We start from the raw sequence: 19,217 nt of genomic DNA, 5'->3' as shown, positions 1-19,217 counted from the left end.
GGAGGTGCCGTGCTGTGCAGCACAAGGGTCTCAGCCTCTGGGCTGGGTGTATGTAAATTTATTGTGTGTTCTCCGCTTTTGTTTTGTTTTTTATTTGCCACATCTAAGTAAAATTCGTTTGTGGCAAAAGCTGGTGTTGGGGTTGCTTTCCTCATTCGTGACTTCACTGTATCCTGGGGAACCCACCCCAGTACACGGCTTTCATAACCAATCCCAGGTGTGTAGGCCCTGGTAGAGTGGTGAGACCAACCCATAAATAGGGGAGAGTCAGGCTGGCGGGGGAGTCGGGTGGAAGATGGAGTGCTGAGGAGGCTGTCGGTGGCCTGGGAGGGGTCCTTAGGTCTAGGGGGGCTGACCTCCACGTTGGGCTCAGGCTGGCTCAGGAGAGTCCATTTAGCATCACGGCATGAACAGGAACAAGACCTGGGAGCAAGGAGGACAGAGTGAGTACTTCAGCACACCCAGGGATTTATAAGGGGAAATACTGCCACATGTAGCAAGCATTCAAAGGACAGCACTGTGCTTAATCTTTTATCCTTGTCCTGGGAGATCTTCAGAGCAGCCAGGAGGGCTGGTAGTGTCTGCAGGCTGTGAAGCTGGGAGCAGTTCTACAGGAGAGAGGCAATATCTCTGCATGTAGTTTGCAACAACCTAAGCTAACTTTCAGAGGGACTGAGTCCCTAACACGTTTCTACTGATCCATAATGAGGAGGAACCATACTAGGTGCTTTGGATTAAAACATGTGCATGCTAAAAAAGGCTAGGCTTTGTTCATTTTTCATTTCTGAGGTTTACAACCGCTATGAAAGAAACTGTTTACAGAACCAACTGTGGCCAGCAATAGACACTCGTGAAGCATTTTTGCAATACCATCCTATTGCATTGACAACTACTATGAATTATTCCAAAAGATTCCTGGTCATTTATTAAGCTATAAGTTATTTTAACAAGGGAACCTTTGACATGTCTTTACTTTCCTTTTTTTAGATATGGTTTCTGATCACTGGTCATTTTCTAGTGTTAACAGAGGTGCCTGTGGAGTGCAGTTGCTCAATAGGTATTTGACCCCTAAAGCAGAATGAGGGTTTTAAGCTGAAAAGAATCCCAGAGTGCCATGTGAAGGTCCATGTACCTCCAGAGCCACAGGCTGATAGAATTGATCGGTTTCAGATCAAACACTTAGGTTTTCAAAGACAGAACCGAGTTCTGATTCTCACTGGCCTAGGCCATTGTAGTTTCCTTAGATTAGAGAACAATAAATAACAATACTAGGTAGCTATTTTATATGAACATAAATACAATATGGTATATGTACCGTTTTATGGTATGATAAAGAATCAGTAGAGTTAATGAATACAGTAAGTTATAAATGAAAAAGGATAGGATACCGGCTCTCAGCAGGTCACAGTAATTAAATATAATGACCCTTGTATCTCCTTCCAAGAAGGTCAAGAGTCTCACGTACCTGACCAGACCTAATTAGTTCTTCTGCACTATGGTGATACTGTGAACTCTGGCATTCGGCCATCTTTTACAAACAAAATACATCAATTAGAAGTTCACTTAGTGAAGGAGGTGTGCAGTTTTCAGGCACAAATTACCAGAGTACAGACGCTTGATGCATTCACAGATGTTCTGGTAGCTTCATACATCCTTTCCCCATATCGTTCTATACACTTGTATAAAAATGTGATCATCAGAGCATACATGCATGATTGTATAGGTTTTTTAGATGTAGCACCTCCTTACCCCTGAGTGGCTTAGTGGAACCCTAAGGTAGCTTGGTGGGCTAGCACTTTAAAACAATAGGGTGTTGAACCCCAACACCCTTTTCTTGGTGGACCTTGCCTAAACTCAATATGTATTGTCTGGTGGAGAAGGGGTCTGCTTTACCCTGGATGACCCTCCAAAGCCACTTTAAGGTACCCTTTTCAGAGTTATTTCAGTTCGCCCAACTTTGGCACTGGATCACATCACTTCTCCGGGACAAAGACTCACTGACCACACTGACGGCCTTCGAACACACTTGTCGTAACACCCTTCTAGCATCCAAACTCTTTTCCTTGGTTTATTCCCAACTCAACAGACTGTCCACCCCATCCACACATACTTATGTAGCCAGATAGAAAGAGGATTTGAGGGCCCAACAATTAGAAAAGGACTGGTAAGAAGCATGGTCCACTATGCTCTATTAACGTTACCACACTGGTGTTTGCTTATAAAGTACTTTCCATATGATATCTGGTGTCTTCACAATTGGTCTATATGTTTCCCAGACATTCAGGCCTATATTTTGGAGGATGCCAGGCTACTTGAAATGTCCTCCACATATGGTGGACTTGCCCAGTGTTAAACCACTTCTGGTCTATGGTTCCATTCTGCATATGTTATTCAGGATCTGCATTTCTAGGGACCTCTGGCTGGCACTATTACATTTCAAACCCCATGGTGTTACTAACAGACAGTTCAAACTTATTAATTTCATCCTTCTAGCTTCTAAGATGACCATAGCCAGGTCATGGAAAAAATAATTCACCAACTTCTCTGAAGTCAAATCCCGAATAGATAGTTATTTTGTGAAGAAGCAGTTATCTAGCATCCTCACTAATAACCATATCAAATTTCATAAAATCTCTGGGACCCTTTGATCACATACTGCCATCCAAATCTAGCGGTCTGTGCCCCTACACTCCTTCTCTCCCCCTTCTCTACATCACCATTCTTCATTTCTTCACTCCCCTCCCCCATCTTTCCACTCCATTCTATATTCTCTTTTTCTTTCTTTCCTTCTTTTTTGGTACATCACTCTAAGCCAGTGTTTCTCAACTCCAGTCCTCATGGACCCCCAACAGGTCATGTTTTCAGGATTTCCCTCAGATGAAACAGCTGTGGTAATTACTAAGGCAGTGAAACTGATCAAATCACCTGTGCAAAATAATGGAAATCCTGAAAACATGACCTGTTTGGGGTCCATGAGGACTGGAGTTGAGAAACACTGCTCTAAGCCATTAGTGGCACCATCTGCTGGTCGCATATATGCATTCATTTTGAATGGTCTTCCCTGATGTGCACCAGATAGATGACCGTTTGAACATGTTTTGAATTACTACAGGACACTTTTAATTGCAGACAATGTAGAGTTTACAATATTTGGGTACTATGTACTGATACATCTGTCTAACGTATTGTCATTCAACTAAAGAATTCAGTAAACGCATTGAAACAAAAAACACTGTGGTGGGGTGGAGTCTTTATGGAGTGGGTGGAAAATGGGCACCAGCCACTTTAGAGTACAATAAACTCAAGGGCAGAGTGTTAATACCCCCCAAAAACTACATAAATTCAGCTCTAGACTTCATCACAGTCAATATAGAGATAAAGGCCTTTAGGCCAAAATCAGCAATCTGTGTCCTTCACACTGTAGAACACCACCATGCAGCACCAGTAACTTTAGAATAAGTAGCTCTGTCTTCCTGCAATCTCAACTGGCAAAAGATGATGCCCAACACTCTTCAGCAGCAAAAGGTTTTTTCTTAAGATGCTCCATACTTCTAGCCTTCTTTCTGATCCACTTTTTCTGGATGTACCTTTCAGCAAGGCAGCATATAACCTTCCTGTGTGTAGGCGCATTCTTGGCTTCATCTTCCACGTGCAGCAACCCTGGAAGGCAGAGACTTCCAATTCAACCTCTTCTCCTAGTAACAGCCCAAAGGGCAAAGAAGGTCACCCCAAAAATTTGTATCCTTGTCCAGCCTGCACCACTGGCAATAAACCTTCTGGTGATTTGCCAGATGCAGGGGCAGACTGACCATTTGGGAACTCGGGCCTGGGGTCAGTAGGGGGCCCCATGAGATGCCCCTGGTACCTTTCATAAGCTTTTTTAGGTGTGGTTTAAGTGTGGGCGAGTACACAGGGGCCCCATGATCCCCTATTGCCCGGGGGCCCCATGAGTTGTCAGTCCGCCCCTGGCCAGATGGACAAATATTCATAACTCAGTAATTCTATTTATATATAACTATATCCTGAGCTTAGGGAGCTCAGCTAAAGTAGATCTGCACCAATTCAGAGCTCAGTATGACTGCAATCTAGGTGCACATCTAAATTTAAGATAAATCTTTTACATAAATCTTCCCAAATTCTGGACAGTGACAGTGTGAGGATCTGTAGTACTGTTACGATATACATTTAGAAGACTTCCCTTTATGTTTTTGAATTGTGCCTGGATGCTCCCCTAATTCCTATTAGATATCAGATTCTGTTTAATAAACCAAGCTGCCATTTCTTAACTAAAACGAACAATGAGTCTCCATACAGGCAAAGGTTGGTAAAAGAGTACGGTCAGTGCCAAGGAGCTGGACAAAGGTTGATTAAGATCATGCAACAGGTAAAGCCCCTAGGTCACATGCAGTGTCAATGGAAGGACCAGAAGTGCAGTTGGGGTTTATCCAAAGCTCATCACTAGTAATTCTACTGGCCAGCCAGGAGAAAGAAGACTTAGAGCATATAAAATGTCAGGTGGATTATACTAGACGTCAGGTCAATCAAGGCCAGCAACAAGAGAACAGAAAATTAGACTACAAAAGGCACATAGAAAAGCTAAACTAAAGAACAAAACTTACAAACCACAGAATAACCCAATATGATGGCATGGATGGTGCGTTGGGTAGGTGAAGCGGCAGAAAACACACACAGCTCTGGATTGCAGAAAACGATTACTGCAGAACTTGTAATACAGTACAACATCCTGGCAAGGGAGCACTTCGAACCAGGGAACTTACAACAGTTAGAATAGAGAGTCAGTGGTGAGTGGGTCCCAGCTGGAGACAGCACCTAGCAAAGAAAGCAGAGTGTGGCCTGGCCAGTCCAACACAAAGGGGAGCAGGCTAAGCTGTAGTCGAAGGCCATGAGATTTCCTTACTTTTCTGGAACCTCTCTCTAATAGACACTTTCAAAATGACCGCCAAACCACAGAGGCAGGAACCTAAAAAGACTCTGCATGACCAAAGATTGCCACCAAGGTCCCCTGGAATCAGCTGACACAATCAGAACAATCCCAGGGGACCAAGGGAATCATAGAGAAACCAGCTTCTCTTGACTTCGTCCTCCAGCTGTATTGTCATTCCAGGTGAGCGCCATCTGCAGTGGAGAATGTAGACTGCTCCTGCCTACAGGTATGCACTCTGAAGTGGAACTGACCCCCTTCTCTCAGCAGCAGCATCTCTAACAAGCATTTCAACCTGCCTACATAATTCCTAAAATATTCAAATAGGCAGTATATGTAAACAACACAAACATCAGCCAACCTAATATGTTTTTCATTTTCTTTCTTGTGTTCAGTAATTTGGCCTTTAAGTGTGCAGTGAAGCCAATTATGCCACTGGGGCATCCAATGACTGTGAATTTGCTCAAAATTTATTAAACTTCAACCAGGTTTACATGCACTGTTTTTCCTTTATCTTATTTACAACAGCAGCACGTTGTATATCTTGTGACTGAGGCTGCACAATGTCAGATGATCATAAGGAAAGGGTTTTGTGCTTCCAGGGTTCCTATTAAATATCTGATCTGACAAGAGAGCAGCTAATGCAGTACATTCTGCTAGTGCATTTGCTCAGAAGTCAACTCATATATTAACAATCTTACATGTGTATGAAATATAGACACTTGCTTTCTATTCCAAATAATAATGTTTCAAAAAAGTAAATATTTTAAATGTTTTGTTCACAATACTGAACAATGTGCAAGTCAACAAGGCCCCTTCTGGTGTGAGGACCTCCGGAAGGTCAAATTACCTACATCTGAACCTACAATACAGAAGCAAGACATGGGAGATGATTTACCTAAAGGCAAATAGGCTGATAAGTATCTGATCATATTCTTACATGAAACATTTAGTGCGTGGAAAATGATTGAGCGGACCTGGATGCAGGCAACTATACCATCATTTGAATCATTATTTATGGAGGTGAACTCCACCTTTCAATATAAAAATTTAATATACTTACATAGAGGCTGTTCCTCTAAATATAACACGATTTGGGATCTCTTGCTGGCTCAGCCCAATACATGTGTTTAAGGATACCATATTGGTAAATTTAGAACTTGATCCATCAGGTGTGGTGTTTCTCTAATGTTCCATTCTGCAGACTGACAATGGTCAGCGGTGGAATGCACATGGCTGGATCAAAATGGGGCTCAGGTAAGTATGGGGGGGGGGTCACAGGTTTTTTATATTCATTCATAGAATGCACAAAAGGTAAGAAAAAAAATGTGGCAGTATGTATGTAATCACAGAAAGGACCAGTTTGTCACAATGGTCTAACTGTTGCATGGCTCCTATATATGAGGGCTTTACCGAAAGTAATGCAAAAGTGGGCATAACTTTTTTCTTAACTTACATAGGTCATTCTGCAGCTGCAAGAGCGGTGTGCAGGCCACATGAAATGGCCTGGCGGGCCGGATTCAGCCCACGGAATGAACAGATCCACCTTCTAACAGGAAGTTGGATCACAGAAGCAAAAACAAAAAGGAATTTGAAGATTTGGAGGAGGCTGACAGCAATATAAGAGACTTTTTTTAGTTAAAGCAGAACTAAATTTAACACTTAAAAACCGCAAGCACACATGCTATGTCTGTTCTCCAACAACACAAACTTACCTGCCTTCTCGCAGTCTTCTATTGAAGTACACTGAGCTGAGTATGTACAGCTTAGTGTGCATTTACGGCACATTCCAGCTCCCCTGTGCATATGGGGGGTGATGTAATTCCCCTCTCTGGCCAACCATGAGGCCTAAAACTCAACACCTCAAGTAGCCAGGGAGAAGATGACTGCAGCCGGCAAGGGAGGTAAGGGCCCCATATCTGGAAGTTGGAGGTTAGTATTTTTTGGGGGGAGTAGTTCTCCTTTAGGAATACATACTTCGAGTGGTTGTAAGGCTGAATGTTTTTTACCTTCATACATTCTAAGCATGAGGGGAAAAAAACCTTCAGTATGTAGCTCATCCCTCAGCGTCCCCCCCAATACTTACCAGGGCCCAATACCTATCTAGCGATGTTCATAAGACCAGCATCTCTCTCAGGTCTCTTCCTCCTCATTGCCTAAGAAACAACAGTGGGAGCCATAGACTTCCACTGCTGTCAATCACAGCCAGTGAGGAGGGAGCATGCGGTGGGGCCAAGTCACCCTCCGTGTGTCTCACAGACACACAGAGGTGGCTTGGAAGTAAGTACCCACAAGTGGTGGCATGCTCTAGGGGCACTCAGTTGGGGGAGCCAGGAGTCTCGATGGGGTACCTGGGAAGAGGAGGATTGGGGCTGCTCTGTGCAATACAACTGCACAGAGCAAGAAAGTATAACATGTTATTAAATTTAAAAAAAAATTGAAAGCTTTAGTAACAGTTTAAAAGTCAATTGAAGTAATTAAATCTGCAGGACAGTCAGACAACTAGTATGCCTGGAAGAAAGCAATGGTAGGCACCACATTTTTCTAACTACAGGTTTGTTTTAATGCAACATGTATTGTAGTCTTTTTTCAACTAAGGTGCCCAGGCACCCCGCGGTACCTTCAAGTTTTTTTTGGGATGTCTTGGCAAAAAATGCCCAAACATTGCATACAAGCCAGTGGGTAGGTCAAGCCTGCCTTTTAGTTACACAAAGACATAGATATTGTGCATCATTATAACCTTCTAGTCACCCATTCCATAACAACTAATTACATCATTGGTTGATAAGGAGGATGTAGGGTGCCTGCACAGCATCCTTGTTTGCCCCTCTCCATCAGCACTGGGGTCACGTTAGCTGAGGGAAAAGGAAACACTGGAATTCTAGTCAGTACCAGAGTGCAAAGATGTATTTGCGTTGGAAGAATAAATCACCTTTAACATTGGGTGTCATACGTGTGTGCATGTTCCTGTGTTTTGTATTAGTTTAGTTTTTTACTTTTTAGAATGGATTGCCTCAAGACTGTCCATAATTGTAAAGGGTACTTTGCCTGAAAAAAGGTTGAGAAACACTGCAATAAAGAAGTAAAATAAAGGAATAATGGTCTTTATTTGTACTGCCAGTGTGAGAATAACTATCATCCTATCCCCTCTTGGGGAAAAAGACGTGTCTTCCTCACAGTCCCAGCCACATATGTCCTGACAATTCCACCTGGATGCAGCATGCAGAATATTGACACTGACTCTTTTGGATCATACCGCAGAAGCAATTAACCCCATAAAACCTGACCAGACAGCCCTGCTCCATTTTCTCTTCCTACAGGCATAGACTTAAAAAAAAAAAAAAGCCTGAAGTCGGTTGAGGAGACCCATCATGAACCAAGAAGGGTGAAGACAAGAGGAGAAATAATTTTTGACAAGTGGAAATGTCTGATGTCAAAGGCACAGACTGAAAAGCCAATTCAGTGCCAACATGAGACATCTTTACTTTGGCAGAGCTGTGTCAGAGACAAACTGTATGACTGAACAGCAAGCGTGACTTGGTGGAATGAAATGTGAGATAAAGATATTACGGACTGAATGGACAAAAGTGGAATTATTGTACTAATAAAGAAGAAAAAACAGAATCCCCATATACATCACATGTATGTAACACTCATGTTAGCAAGTTTAATGTGGCAGTATGTATGTAATCACAGGAAAGACCAGGTTGTCACAATGGTCTACCTGTTGCATGGCTGCTATATACGAGGTACAGGGGCGGACTGACCATTTGGAAACTCGGGCACTGCCCGAGGGCCCGGGGTCAGTAGGGGGCCCCATGAGATGCCCCTGGTACCTTTTTCATAGGCTTTTTTTGGGCAAGGACACAGGGGCCCCATGATCCCCTATTGCCCAAGGGCCCCATGAGTTGTCAGTCCGCCCCTGACGAGGTATGTACCGAAAGTCATGCACAAGCGGGCATAACTTTTTTATTAACTGACATAGGTTGTTCAAATTCCACATGTTGATAGAAAAACTCTCCTCTTTTGTAGCTCTTCTTTTTTCATTGCAGGTAAATAATGGATTCCAAGCAGAAGCAACATGCGGTCATTAAGTTCTTGATGAAGGAGGGGTACAGGCTGTCCAACATCCACATAAGACTACAAAATTTATTGAGACATTTCTGAAAGTTCTTCATCCATCTGTGCATGTTGCCCTTGTCAATGGTGTCATCTCCATAAAACATTTTGTAGTCTTCTGTGGATGTCGAACAGCCTGCACCCCTCCTTTTTACTTTATCAAATTACTTTTTTTTTTATATGAATACAAGGCATTGTCTGATTGGACCAGGTAGGGAGGGACGGTCACCACCTCATCCAATCAGAGGAAAGAAATACAAAGTATTTTGTGAATTGTGAAACAAGCGACACCCTATGGTTACTAGGTAAAAGGGAAGCACAGGATCCAGAAGACTGCTGCTATCATGATCACCAAGGTATAAATACACCATGTAACCATGTAATAAAAATCATACCTAGACTTCAGCTTTAACTGCAGTGGATAGTAACGAGTATAAGGCTTACAAAACTGGTAAAACGCCATTACAAATCTTTAGGCAGGTTTAAAAAAAGTTCACATATGTGAATTTCAGCCATGGCACTACTTGTCCGATCTTCAGTTTTAAAGTCCAGCTTTGGGAATTAGACAAAATCTATCCTTGGGGTAGGCCGAACAAAGAAAAAAAAAAAATGAGTAGCTCATGACGAGGTCCTTGTACTAACTATGCAATGTTAATACAGTGACCTTCCTGATGTGCTATTGTGTTCTGACAGGGGGATCACAACACCCCCTCCCACCTTGTGAGAACACATTTGTCAGCGCTCACAGCCTGAAAGCACTGATTGGATACCAATGGGCTGCTGGTTTTTCCAGCATGCTCGTTCAACAGGAGCCTGTTGTGAGATCAGCTTCAGTTGGACAAGGACGTGCACACACAGGCCAAATGTCAACCAGTTTCTATTGTACTGGCCGGATTCGGTTGTGTGCAGGGCTGTGGATAGGGGGTACCACCAGGTCTCATGTACGGGCCCAGGCCAGCAGGGAGGCCCAGTCAGCTGGATGAATTAGATGTGGGCAGGGAGGGTGATTAGCATGGCAGGGGGGCAGTTACTGGAACCGATCCCCTATATGGTTCTCTCTGCTGCAGGTGAAAGCTGGCTTCTTCTCCTAAACCAATATAAAATTATGCCGCGCTCCTCCTCTAAGTGAAAAATAAACTAAAAATCAATTCATATTTCCAAAAAACCATATCATAAGCCAAAATATATCAATTTAGAAAGAACATGTGATCAACAAAGTAAGATGTGACATGCCGTGCTTATCATTTGCAAATAATAATAAGTCTCTGTGAATAAGTGGTGACAATTCCCAGTGATATAAATCAATAAATAATTCCAGGTGACTTCCTTAGTGAGATTCAGATGTGCGCTCACCTCCAAGATAGCCTATACTAGGCTAATAACACTTTTGTTCACTATATGGAACTGTGTGTTGCACCATATGAGGAATGATGGATCCCTCTCAGCCGGCTCTCCGTTTCCTATCCCTGCTAGGATCTTACTCTCTTGCTGCTTCTCCCCTGCTTTCCTCTCCTCTGCATATGCCCTCAGTGAAAAGAGAAAATTCCAGAGATAGTCCTCTATCCTTTTAAAAAAGCTTTGATAAGGTACCCAATTGCACTCACATATAAATAAAAGTAAAAACCGATTTTGTATTTACAGTGCTGCGTCCTCAGCATGCCAAACACTGCATGCCTGATGTGAACCTGTCGTCCTCGAATGGCCAGTGACGTCGTAGCCCCTCCCCTACGTGTTACGCCGCCGGTCACGCGGCTTCATCAGGGGGAATCAAATATGGGCAGGGAGGGTGATTAGCATGGCAGGGGGACATTTACTGGAACAGATCCCCTGTATGGTTCTTTCTGCTGCAGGTGAATGCTGGCTTCTCCTCCTCCTCCTGTAGTCTTTCAGCTGCTGCAGAGAGCCATACAGGGGATCAGTTCGAGAAATTGCCACACCCTGGTGCATCCATCACACTCTCTGCACACCATACGTTTCCCTCAGCTGCCCAGGCCCCCCTTTGTGCTGCTGGCTTCCCTCCTCTCCTACCCACTGGCAGCTGCAAGCACACAATAGGATCCTTCAGGATGGAGAGTGGTGGAAGGGGCTCATTTACCAGCCCCTTACTTTCCTGAATGAACATGATGAGTGGTTGGTATTGAACACTCACTGTGTTCATTCATAACTGAAGCATAGTAAACTGGGGTTATTTTTTGGGGGGGCTGTCAAGTTGGTCGTATGGGGCCCTGTGCTTTCTAACAGCAGCCCTGGTCGTGTGTATGAGGCTTAAGAGCTCATTTACTCAAGGGGAACCTGCAGAGGCTGCATTACTTACCTTATACCCCACTCGGGCCAACACAGGAGCAGACGCATGGGAAGAGGGAGCCTCCAAGAGTGAGGAGTAAGGTAAAGGTTACTCCTTATTCCTGCATCCCTAAACATAAGGAGTAATTAAGTTGTGCAGTGCGGAGGGGGCACTGCAAGGATACATTTTGCCTAATTTCTGGAGTTGGGTTTTATGGGAGTCATGACTGAGAGCTGATGTAGTACCAAAAATAAAGACTTCCCTCATACCCCATAGTGTTTTGCTGCTGTATGTGTTGCTTTTATGATCGAATAAAGATGGACTCTTTGGTGTGCAGCTGTCCAGACTCTTGTTAATACATATGCTTCAGTTTAACAAGCTAAGCTAGCATCTGTGTAGTGTGGTGTGCAGAACCGTTATGCCAGACCCACTTGTAGTAGCATCACAGGATTAGAGTTGACCTTTGATGTTTGGCATTGTTTTCTGTAAATCCATATAAAATCTATAGAATTACCAGAGCTTGTGTACCAAATACACACAGTTAAGCACCAACATCTTTAGCTCTGTGAACCTCGCTGCTTCCATAATTATTATATTTAACGGTTCTATCTGTAATTACTGTAACAAGAGATAGAACACAACTGCAAATAGACCAAATGTGGCAGACGGGACATGTCACTTTTCTAGCTGCTTGATGCAATCAAACACTGTGGCAATAGACTGCAGCCATTAGGATTAATATTCATTTTTTTTTTACTCTTATATTTTCAAAACTGTGTTTCAATACTGCTCAGTGTACTTGTGGAAGATCACACAGTATTTCACACAGTATTTTTTTTGGGGGGTGAATGATAATAAAGAAAAGAAAATCTTAAAATGATAGTTACCATGACTACTTAGAAAGGCTGGGGATCGTGCCCACAGGCTATTTTGTGGGGTTTTTCATTGAATGGAAAGAAGGTATTTAAAATTGTGTTAAAGGGAGCCAGTCAGAATACAAACAAGGGGTGCCATTTTTTACTTGTTTTTGAGTAAGATTCAAGTTACCATCCACCTCCTAGTATCCCTATTCAATACAGCGCAGGCAGATATAATAGTCCATCATTTAGGCTATGTGCACATGAACAATTGCCAGTATAAAATATGGCTAGCATAAAAAATAGGTTTTCCCACTCCAGGGGAGCCACAGGTAGGGCATACAACTGTCCTAAGAAGCGAATGGCTGTACCACCTGTATTTAGTGCCATCCTATGGGGGGTAGTGCCAGCCCTCTTTTACCAGGCCCAGACTCCATCTGTTCAGCAGGGGCCCGTGGAAAAAAAAAAAAAAAGGGCTCCAAGTTCTTTTGGCAAAGGTGGATTAATTCTGCAGCTCCCAGCAGGTAAAAAAAAGTTCCCTGTGCCCCATCAGTTCAACAGGGGGTACAGGGACAGAGAAAGGACTATTTACTAAATTTTAGGAGCAGGCATAGTAATCCTCTGTCATGTGGCTCACAACAATTAAACGGAAGTTCCGGCTTCTTCTTCGCTATCAATCCACCAGGGCAGGACAGAACTGTCATGTAGGCTGTGCATGACCAAGGTCCTGTCAGGTAGACTATATGGGGCCCCATGATTTCTAATAGCAGACCTGCCTGTACTCATATAAACACTGATGCTTCTGTATGTCTGCCTTTACCCATACATGCAAGTTTTGCTAAACACAGAAGCCATCTCCTCTAAAATCCAGGAATCAGGGGACTCTTCTCCCCATCAGTTCCTATCAAATTTGAATTCAGCATGACTGAGCATGTCTCTACCAACACAACAGCATCATTCATTCACAGAGATCTGTACTATCTGCCGCCATGGTGGATGAACTGTAGTTTTCAATAGAGCACCAGTGCAGTGATGTTGTGATGTAGTCCACTGGTACTTCCTCTGACTCTGTAGCTGAAGGTCAGTATATTGGTAGAGACTAGAGGAAGAGTCTGCAGGAGCAAGAGCATTGCACCTGATTTCATTTCCAAGGCTTGGAAGGTTCCAATGCAAAAAAAAAATGCATGTTTTTACTTTTTAAATATGGGTGCATCTATGATTTTCTTGCCAAAGGTAGAATTTCCCTTTAAAGACTCAGTGACCTACAACAAAGTATATGCAAGTGTATTAAAACCAGAACTGAACACCAATGTCTATCTTGACATGTTCCATTTAAACCATGGACAATGATGTGGATTACTGAGATCAACAACATTATATTTCCATGCTTTTGTTTCCTTGTTTCTTCTTATAAAATATTTTCAGCTTTCATGACTTTGATACAACACATGAAAAAGCCAAAAATAAAGGCAAATCATAAAATTCCACCGCAAAGACCTTACCTGGTCCGTGGATTGTCAGCGCTCTCTTTTTCTGCCTCTAGTAATGCCTCTAACTGAGGAAGCATGGCTGAACTGTTGTACAGTGCTTTAGACTGAAGTATCAGGAGTCCCAGGCAGAATTTCGCTCCCATTTCTTCTAGCTCTTTAGTTCCAACCTGTAAGCCCTGTGAAGGATGGAGATGATATGGAAATGAGCAGACCACAATCAATCTTCAAGATAAACAACTGGCAATAGAATTGGTGCGCATTAATTGAACTAAGTTCCATGAAATCATTAATAACCTCTACATCTGCATTTAGACCACTTTTAATAGAAGGTGATGAGACAGCACTATTTATCTAAAGGTAGAAATGAAACAACTTTGTTTACTGAAACTTTTTTTTATATTTTGTTGCAAAGTGATAAACACCAAAAATTAGAAAGGCACACGGGGCCTGATTTAGCCGTTGCAGAGTAAGGGCCGGTTTACACCATGTTTTTGAGCACGCAAACACATTCTGTTTTTGAGAGCTTATTCATTTCAATGGGCTGCCGAACATCATGGGATTGCACAAAAGGTACACAGTTGTGACTTTTAAAAATTGCGGCATACCAAAATGCATGGTAGTGTGGTACCATGCGGTTTGATGCCCCAAATGCATGCGCTTTATTAGAAGCGTTTGGGCTGCATAGCAATAGCAGCAGTAAATGCACAGGTGCAAGAAATGCGTGGTGCAGGAAACATGCATGGAAATGCACTTTTCCCTTTTGCATTCTTGTGTAAATAGGCCCTAAAGCCGAAGTCTTGTTTTTTGTTTTTAAATCAGCACAAGGGACAGTGCTTTCAGTCAATGAAAAGTGCCCCATGTGCTGGTGGCTGCTCTCTTAGGCGTACATTTGTGCAAGAGCCCAGTTTGCCCACATAGGATGCACATCCACATGCAGGCAGTCCCATTTATGTCTCCTCGAAGGCAGAAACTGCATGGACACAGCCATGTGGGTGCAAGCGTGTGTCCTGAACTTACACTATCTGTACGCACCTGCAGACAAACATGACCCTTTACATGGATGTACACTTTAGTCCACCCGTGTGAATGAGGCCTTAGTTAAAATCTCCATTCCCCTCCCTCCCTCCATACCCCACAGCTGTGATCTTCCAGTGCTGTTGGGGTTACAACAGCCACTGGACCTGCCATAGGTACTCATCAAGAGTGCCATCTATTTCTGCCCCCCAGCTCTATTCACAAAAAGCTGTACTATAGCTTCCATCAATGAAAAGGACTTCAAAGTGGACTTTGAAACAGCAACCCTAAACGGCTCCTGTCTTGGTTTGGATTCGGATGAGATTTCCAAGACTTTAGGGCTGGATAGTCTATTACAGGGGTCTCCAAACTTTCTAAGCAAAAGGGCCATTTTATTATCCTTCAGGTTTTAGGGGGGCTGGACTGTGGCCAGTGGGACTAAAAATTGCCCCAGCGTCAGTGTCCCATCTTTGGTTTTAATGGAAGGAATAGTGCCAAATTGTTGATATCAGTGAGAAGAATACTACCCCATTGATGGTGTTCGTAGGGGGATTGGTGCTCCATATTTGATGTCAATTGGTGGAATAGTGTCCCAAGGGCCAGATAAAGGCAAAGGGCCACATCTGGCCCCCAGGTCACAGTTTGGAGATCACTTGTCTATTGAAATAAGTACCTGAAATAAATTGTATAGAAGACAAAAAATGTTTTTTGTTTCTGTTGGACCCCGGAGCTTGGCCTTTGATAGTAAAAAGGTGGGTTCCCCAGCCAGCCTTCCTTACAAAGTTTTGTATCTGTTGTGGCAATAAAACTGGAAGTTCTTACGTGATTATGTGGAGGGAAAAGCTCCTCTCTATGAACAGGAGCAACCTGGAAAGCAGGGGTGGAAGTCTGAGGAAAAACATTACAGCATTGACTTTGCTGGATATATAAAACTGGGTGCCGCTGCCCTGAAACTAAAGCTTAATGATTTGACTGCCTTTGTTTGTAGAGGCTGCATCCCCACGAAAGCCACAACTATTTTCTTCTTAGGCTATTACTGTGAGTTCAGCTAGAGAAGTTAAGTAACCCATAGATTATGCTACTTTCTTCCCTTCCACCACAGGTTAAAAGGAAAGAAAATTGCTTGATCAAAATCCCTTCCGCAGTGTTATTGTAACAGCGGGAGGTTTCTCTGGAAGCTGAACACATTGATCAGCAGTGGTGGATGTAGCCAAAGGCAGTGATCACATGGAAAAAAAATGAACAGGCTGGTTGTACTGAAGTCAATTGATGGATCTACTTCAGTACAACCAGCCTGCCCATAGATGGATTGAATCTCAGCCGGTGCTAAACCGGCCAAGATTCGATCCATCCATGGCCGGCTTAAGACTGCAGCCTGAAGTTTGCTACCTGATTGGTCCTTGCCCTACCTACTTTCAGTTTTGTTTGTTACAATAAATTTATCAAAAACACATCAAAGTGACAAGCACCTTATTACGAAGGCTAGGTTCCAATTACTGTATGCTGGGAATGCACACAAAATTACACACTTCTCATCATGCACAGCCCTTTAGCAGACATGCAATGGTGTCAATAATTGTTAATGGTACCCCCCAAGGTTCTGTGCAGCTCATTTTTGGAAAAGGGTCAGGGACTTTTTTTGTGCTTCTCTTGTGTAGGGCATTGAAATCAATGAGCTGCTCTTTGCACAACACATGGAAACGTGTGCATGCCCGGTTGTTCCTGTATGGTGTGAGCAGAGCCTATACCACTGTAATCTGGAGACCCAGCCTGTGGTTATGAAGTTGCTCAGGTTCTAAAATGAATCTTTTTTGTGACTGAATTAGGTGAAGATGGTACATCAGTTTCAAGTAATCCAAGGCAGCCAGATTCTAGAAAGAAATCAAATAGCGTGGGGTTGATTTACGAAAACTGAAGAGTGCAAAATCAACACCTACAGGTGAAACTCAAAAAATTAGAATATCGTGCAAAAGTTCATTTATTTCAGTAATGCAACTTAAAAGGTGAAACGAATATATGAGTTAGGACTCATTACATGCAAAGCAAGATAGTTCAAGCCGTGATTTGTGAAAAGGTGCAATATTCTAGGCTCAAAGTGTCCCACTCTAATCAGCTAATTAAGCCATAACACTTGCAAAGGGTTCCTGAGCCTTTAAATGGTCTCTCAGTCTGGTTCAGTAGGAATCACAATCATGGGAAAGACTTCTAACCTGACAGTTGTGCAGAAAAACATCATTGACACCCTCCATAAGGAGGAAAAGCCTCAAAAGGTAATTGCAAAAGAAGTTGGATGTTCCCAAAGTGCTGTATCAAAGCACATTAATAGAAAGTTATATGGAAGGGAAAAGTGTGGAAGAAAAAGGTGCCCAAACAGCAGGGATGACCGCAGCCTGGAGAGGATTGTCAGGAAAAGGCCATTCAAAAGTGTTGGGGACTTTCACAAGGAGTGGACTGAGGCTGGAGTCAGTGCATCAAGAGCCACCACACACAGATGGATCCTGGACATGGGCTTCAAATGTCGTATTCATCTTGTCAAGCCGCTCCTGAATAACAAACAACTTCAGAAGCGTCTTACCTGGGCTAAAGAAAAACAGACCTGGTCTGTTGCTCAGTGGTCCAAAGTCCTCTTTTCTGATGAGAGCAACTTTTGCATCTTATTTGGAAACCCAGAATATGGAGGAAGAATGGAGAGGCACACACTGCAAGATGCTTGAAGTCTAGTGTGAAGTTTCCACAGTCTGTGTTGATTTGGGGAGCCATGTCATCTGCTGGTGTTGGTCCACTGTGCTTCATTAAGTCCAAGGCCAGCACAGCCATCTACCAGGAGATTTTGGAGCACTTCGTGCTTCCTTCCGCAGATGAGCTTTATGGGGATGCCGACTTCATTTTCCAGCAGGACTTGGCACCTGCCCACACTGCCAAAAGCACCAAAACCTGGTTCAATGACTGTGGGATTACTGTGCTTGATTGGCCAGCAAACTCGTCTGACCTGAACCCCATAGAAAATCTATGGGGCATTGCAAAGCGAAAGATGAGAGACATGAGACCGAACAATGCAGAAGAGCTGAAGGTCTCTATTGAAGCATCTTGGTTTTCCATAACACCTCAGCAGTGCCACAGGCTGATAGCTTCCATGCCACGCCGCATTGAGGCAGTAATTGCTGCAAAAGGGGCCCAAACCAAGTACTGAGTACATATGCATGCTTATACTTTTCAGAGGGCCGCTATTGTTCTATGTACAATCCTTGTTTTATTGATTGCATGGAATATTCTAATTTTCTGAGATTGTGGATTTGGGGTTTTCATGAGCTGTAAGCCATAATCATCACAATGATGACAAATCACGGCTTGAACTATCTTGATTTGCATGTAAGGAGTCTATCTCATATATTAGTTTCACCTTTAAAGTTGCATTACTGAAATAAACTTTTGCACGATATTAAAATTTTTCGTGTTTCACCTGTATAGCTCTATAGGTAGGTCTGCTACCTCAGATCCCATGATCATCATCAAGGAACAGTTAACTCCTATGGCGCACAGGACTTGGTATACTTAAGCTATACTTGAAATTTTCAGCAGTTTCCAAAACAACAGATTGCAGGCACCAAGTAGTTGTGTTACCTGGTAGACTGCAACTACTTAGATGAAGCAAAGTATAGTGACTTCCCTGTGCAGATTTTGTGCTTTATTTTCCCTGCTATATACCTTTAAGTAACCTATAGTTAGCAAGATTCCTCTAACCCACTGCCGATAATCTTCTCACAGTTTGAGCACCACTCCTTGCTGTATAAATATAGAATTATCCTGAACTGAAGTGCTAGACAGAAAGGTTTCCTGCGGGTAGGTTGATATTACAATGAGATGAAAGCAAACCTAATTGAAGGTTTCATCAAACAGTAGGTCACGCTCACGTAGAAGAGCAGGTGCTGAAACAAGTGGAGACTGTATGAAAGCACAGGATGACATCAGCAAGAGGCATATCATCAGAATTACAGACCAGATTCAGCTTTTTATGAGGATAACAGCCATCCCCTTTCATTCCTATGGGGGAATGCTGTGGATAAAGGCATTGAAGAGATAAACCCATTCTGAGTACTGGAGGATTTGGTGTCTGCTTGGAATGCTGATACACTGGGAAACAATTTCTTTTTGTCTTGCAAAATTAAAACTGTAGTAAGCTTTTGAAGGCATTAAAGGTGAATTTGTCCTTTTCACATTTAAATTAGTATTTTATTCACTGTCCTATTTGAAATTATAATTTAATGTGCTACCCATATAAAGTTATGGCTCCTTTACACGATTGGCACATCAGCATGCACTGTGTGGAGTGTGTCCCCTCATTCTTCAATTTTATTCCAGTGCACCCCAAAGTAATATATGTGTTTATGAAAGAACATGCGACTTAAGACAGCTCCATTGGGATGGCTTTGAAAATGAATGTACACTTTTTACCAAATATAAAGTGCACTCAAAAGTAGAGCTCCACCCAAAAGGGGAAGTTCCACTTTAAG

The 19,217-nt window shown here is 42.9% G+C and overlaps 1 protein-coding gene across 1 annotated transcript in view; it reads right to left on the bottom strand.

Moving 5' to 3' along the window:
* The window catches only part of AGBL1 (AGBL carboxypeptidase 1), a 924,602-nt gene that overhangs the window by 255,731 nt on the left and 649,654 nt on the right, over positions 1 to 19,217 (bottom strand). Inside the window, exon 22 of the mRNA XM_089687659.1 lies at positions 13,705 to 13,868. Within this exon, the coding sequence (XP_089543785.1) occupies positions 13,705 to 13,868 (164 nt within the window). The remainder of the gene's footprint in view (positions 1 to 13,704; positions 13,869 to 19,217) is intronic.

This window comes from Staurois parvus, unplaced genomic scaffold (assembly GCF_062004578.1).
Source record: "Staurois parvus isolate SC_StPar_1 unplaced genomic scaffold, SC_StPar_1.0 ptg000432l, whole genome shotgun sequence".
NCBI lineage: Eukaryota > Metazoa > Chordata > Amphibia > Anura > Ranidae > Staurois > Staurois parvus.
Note: the sequence above shows the minus strand (reverse complement) of the source record. Positions and strands in the feature narration are given on the sequence as shown.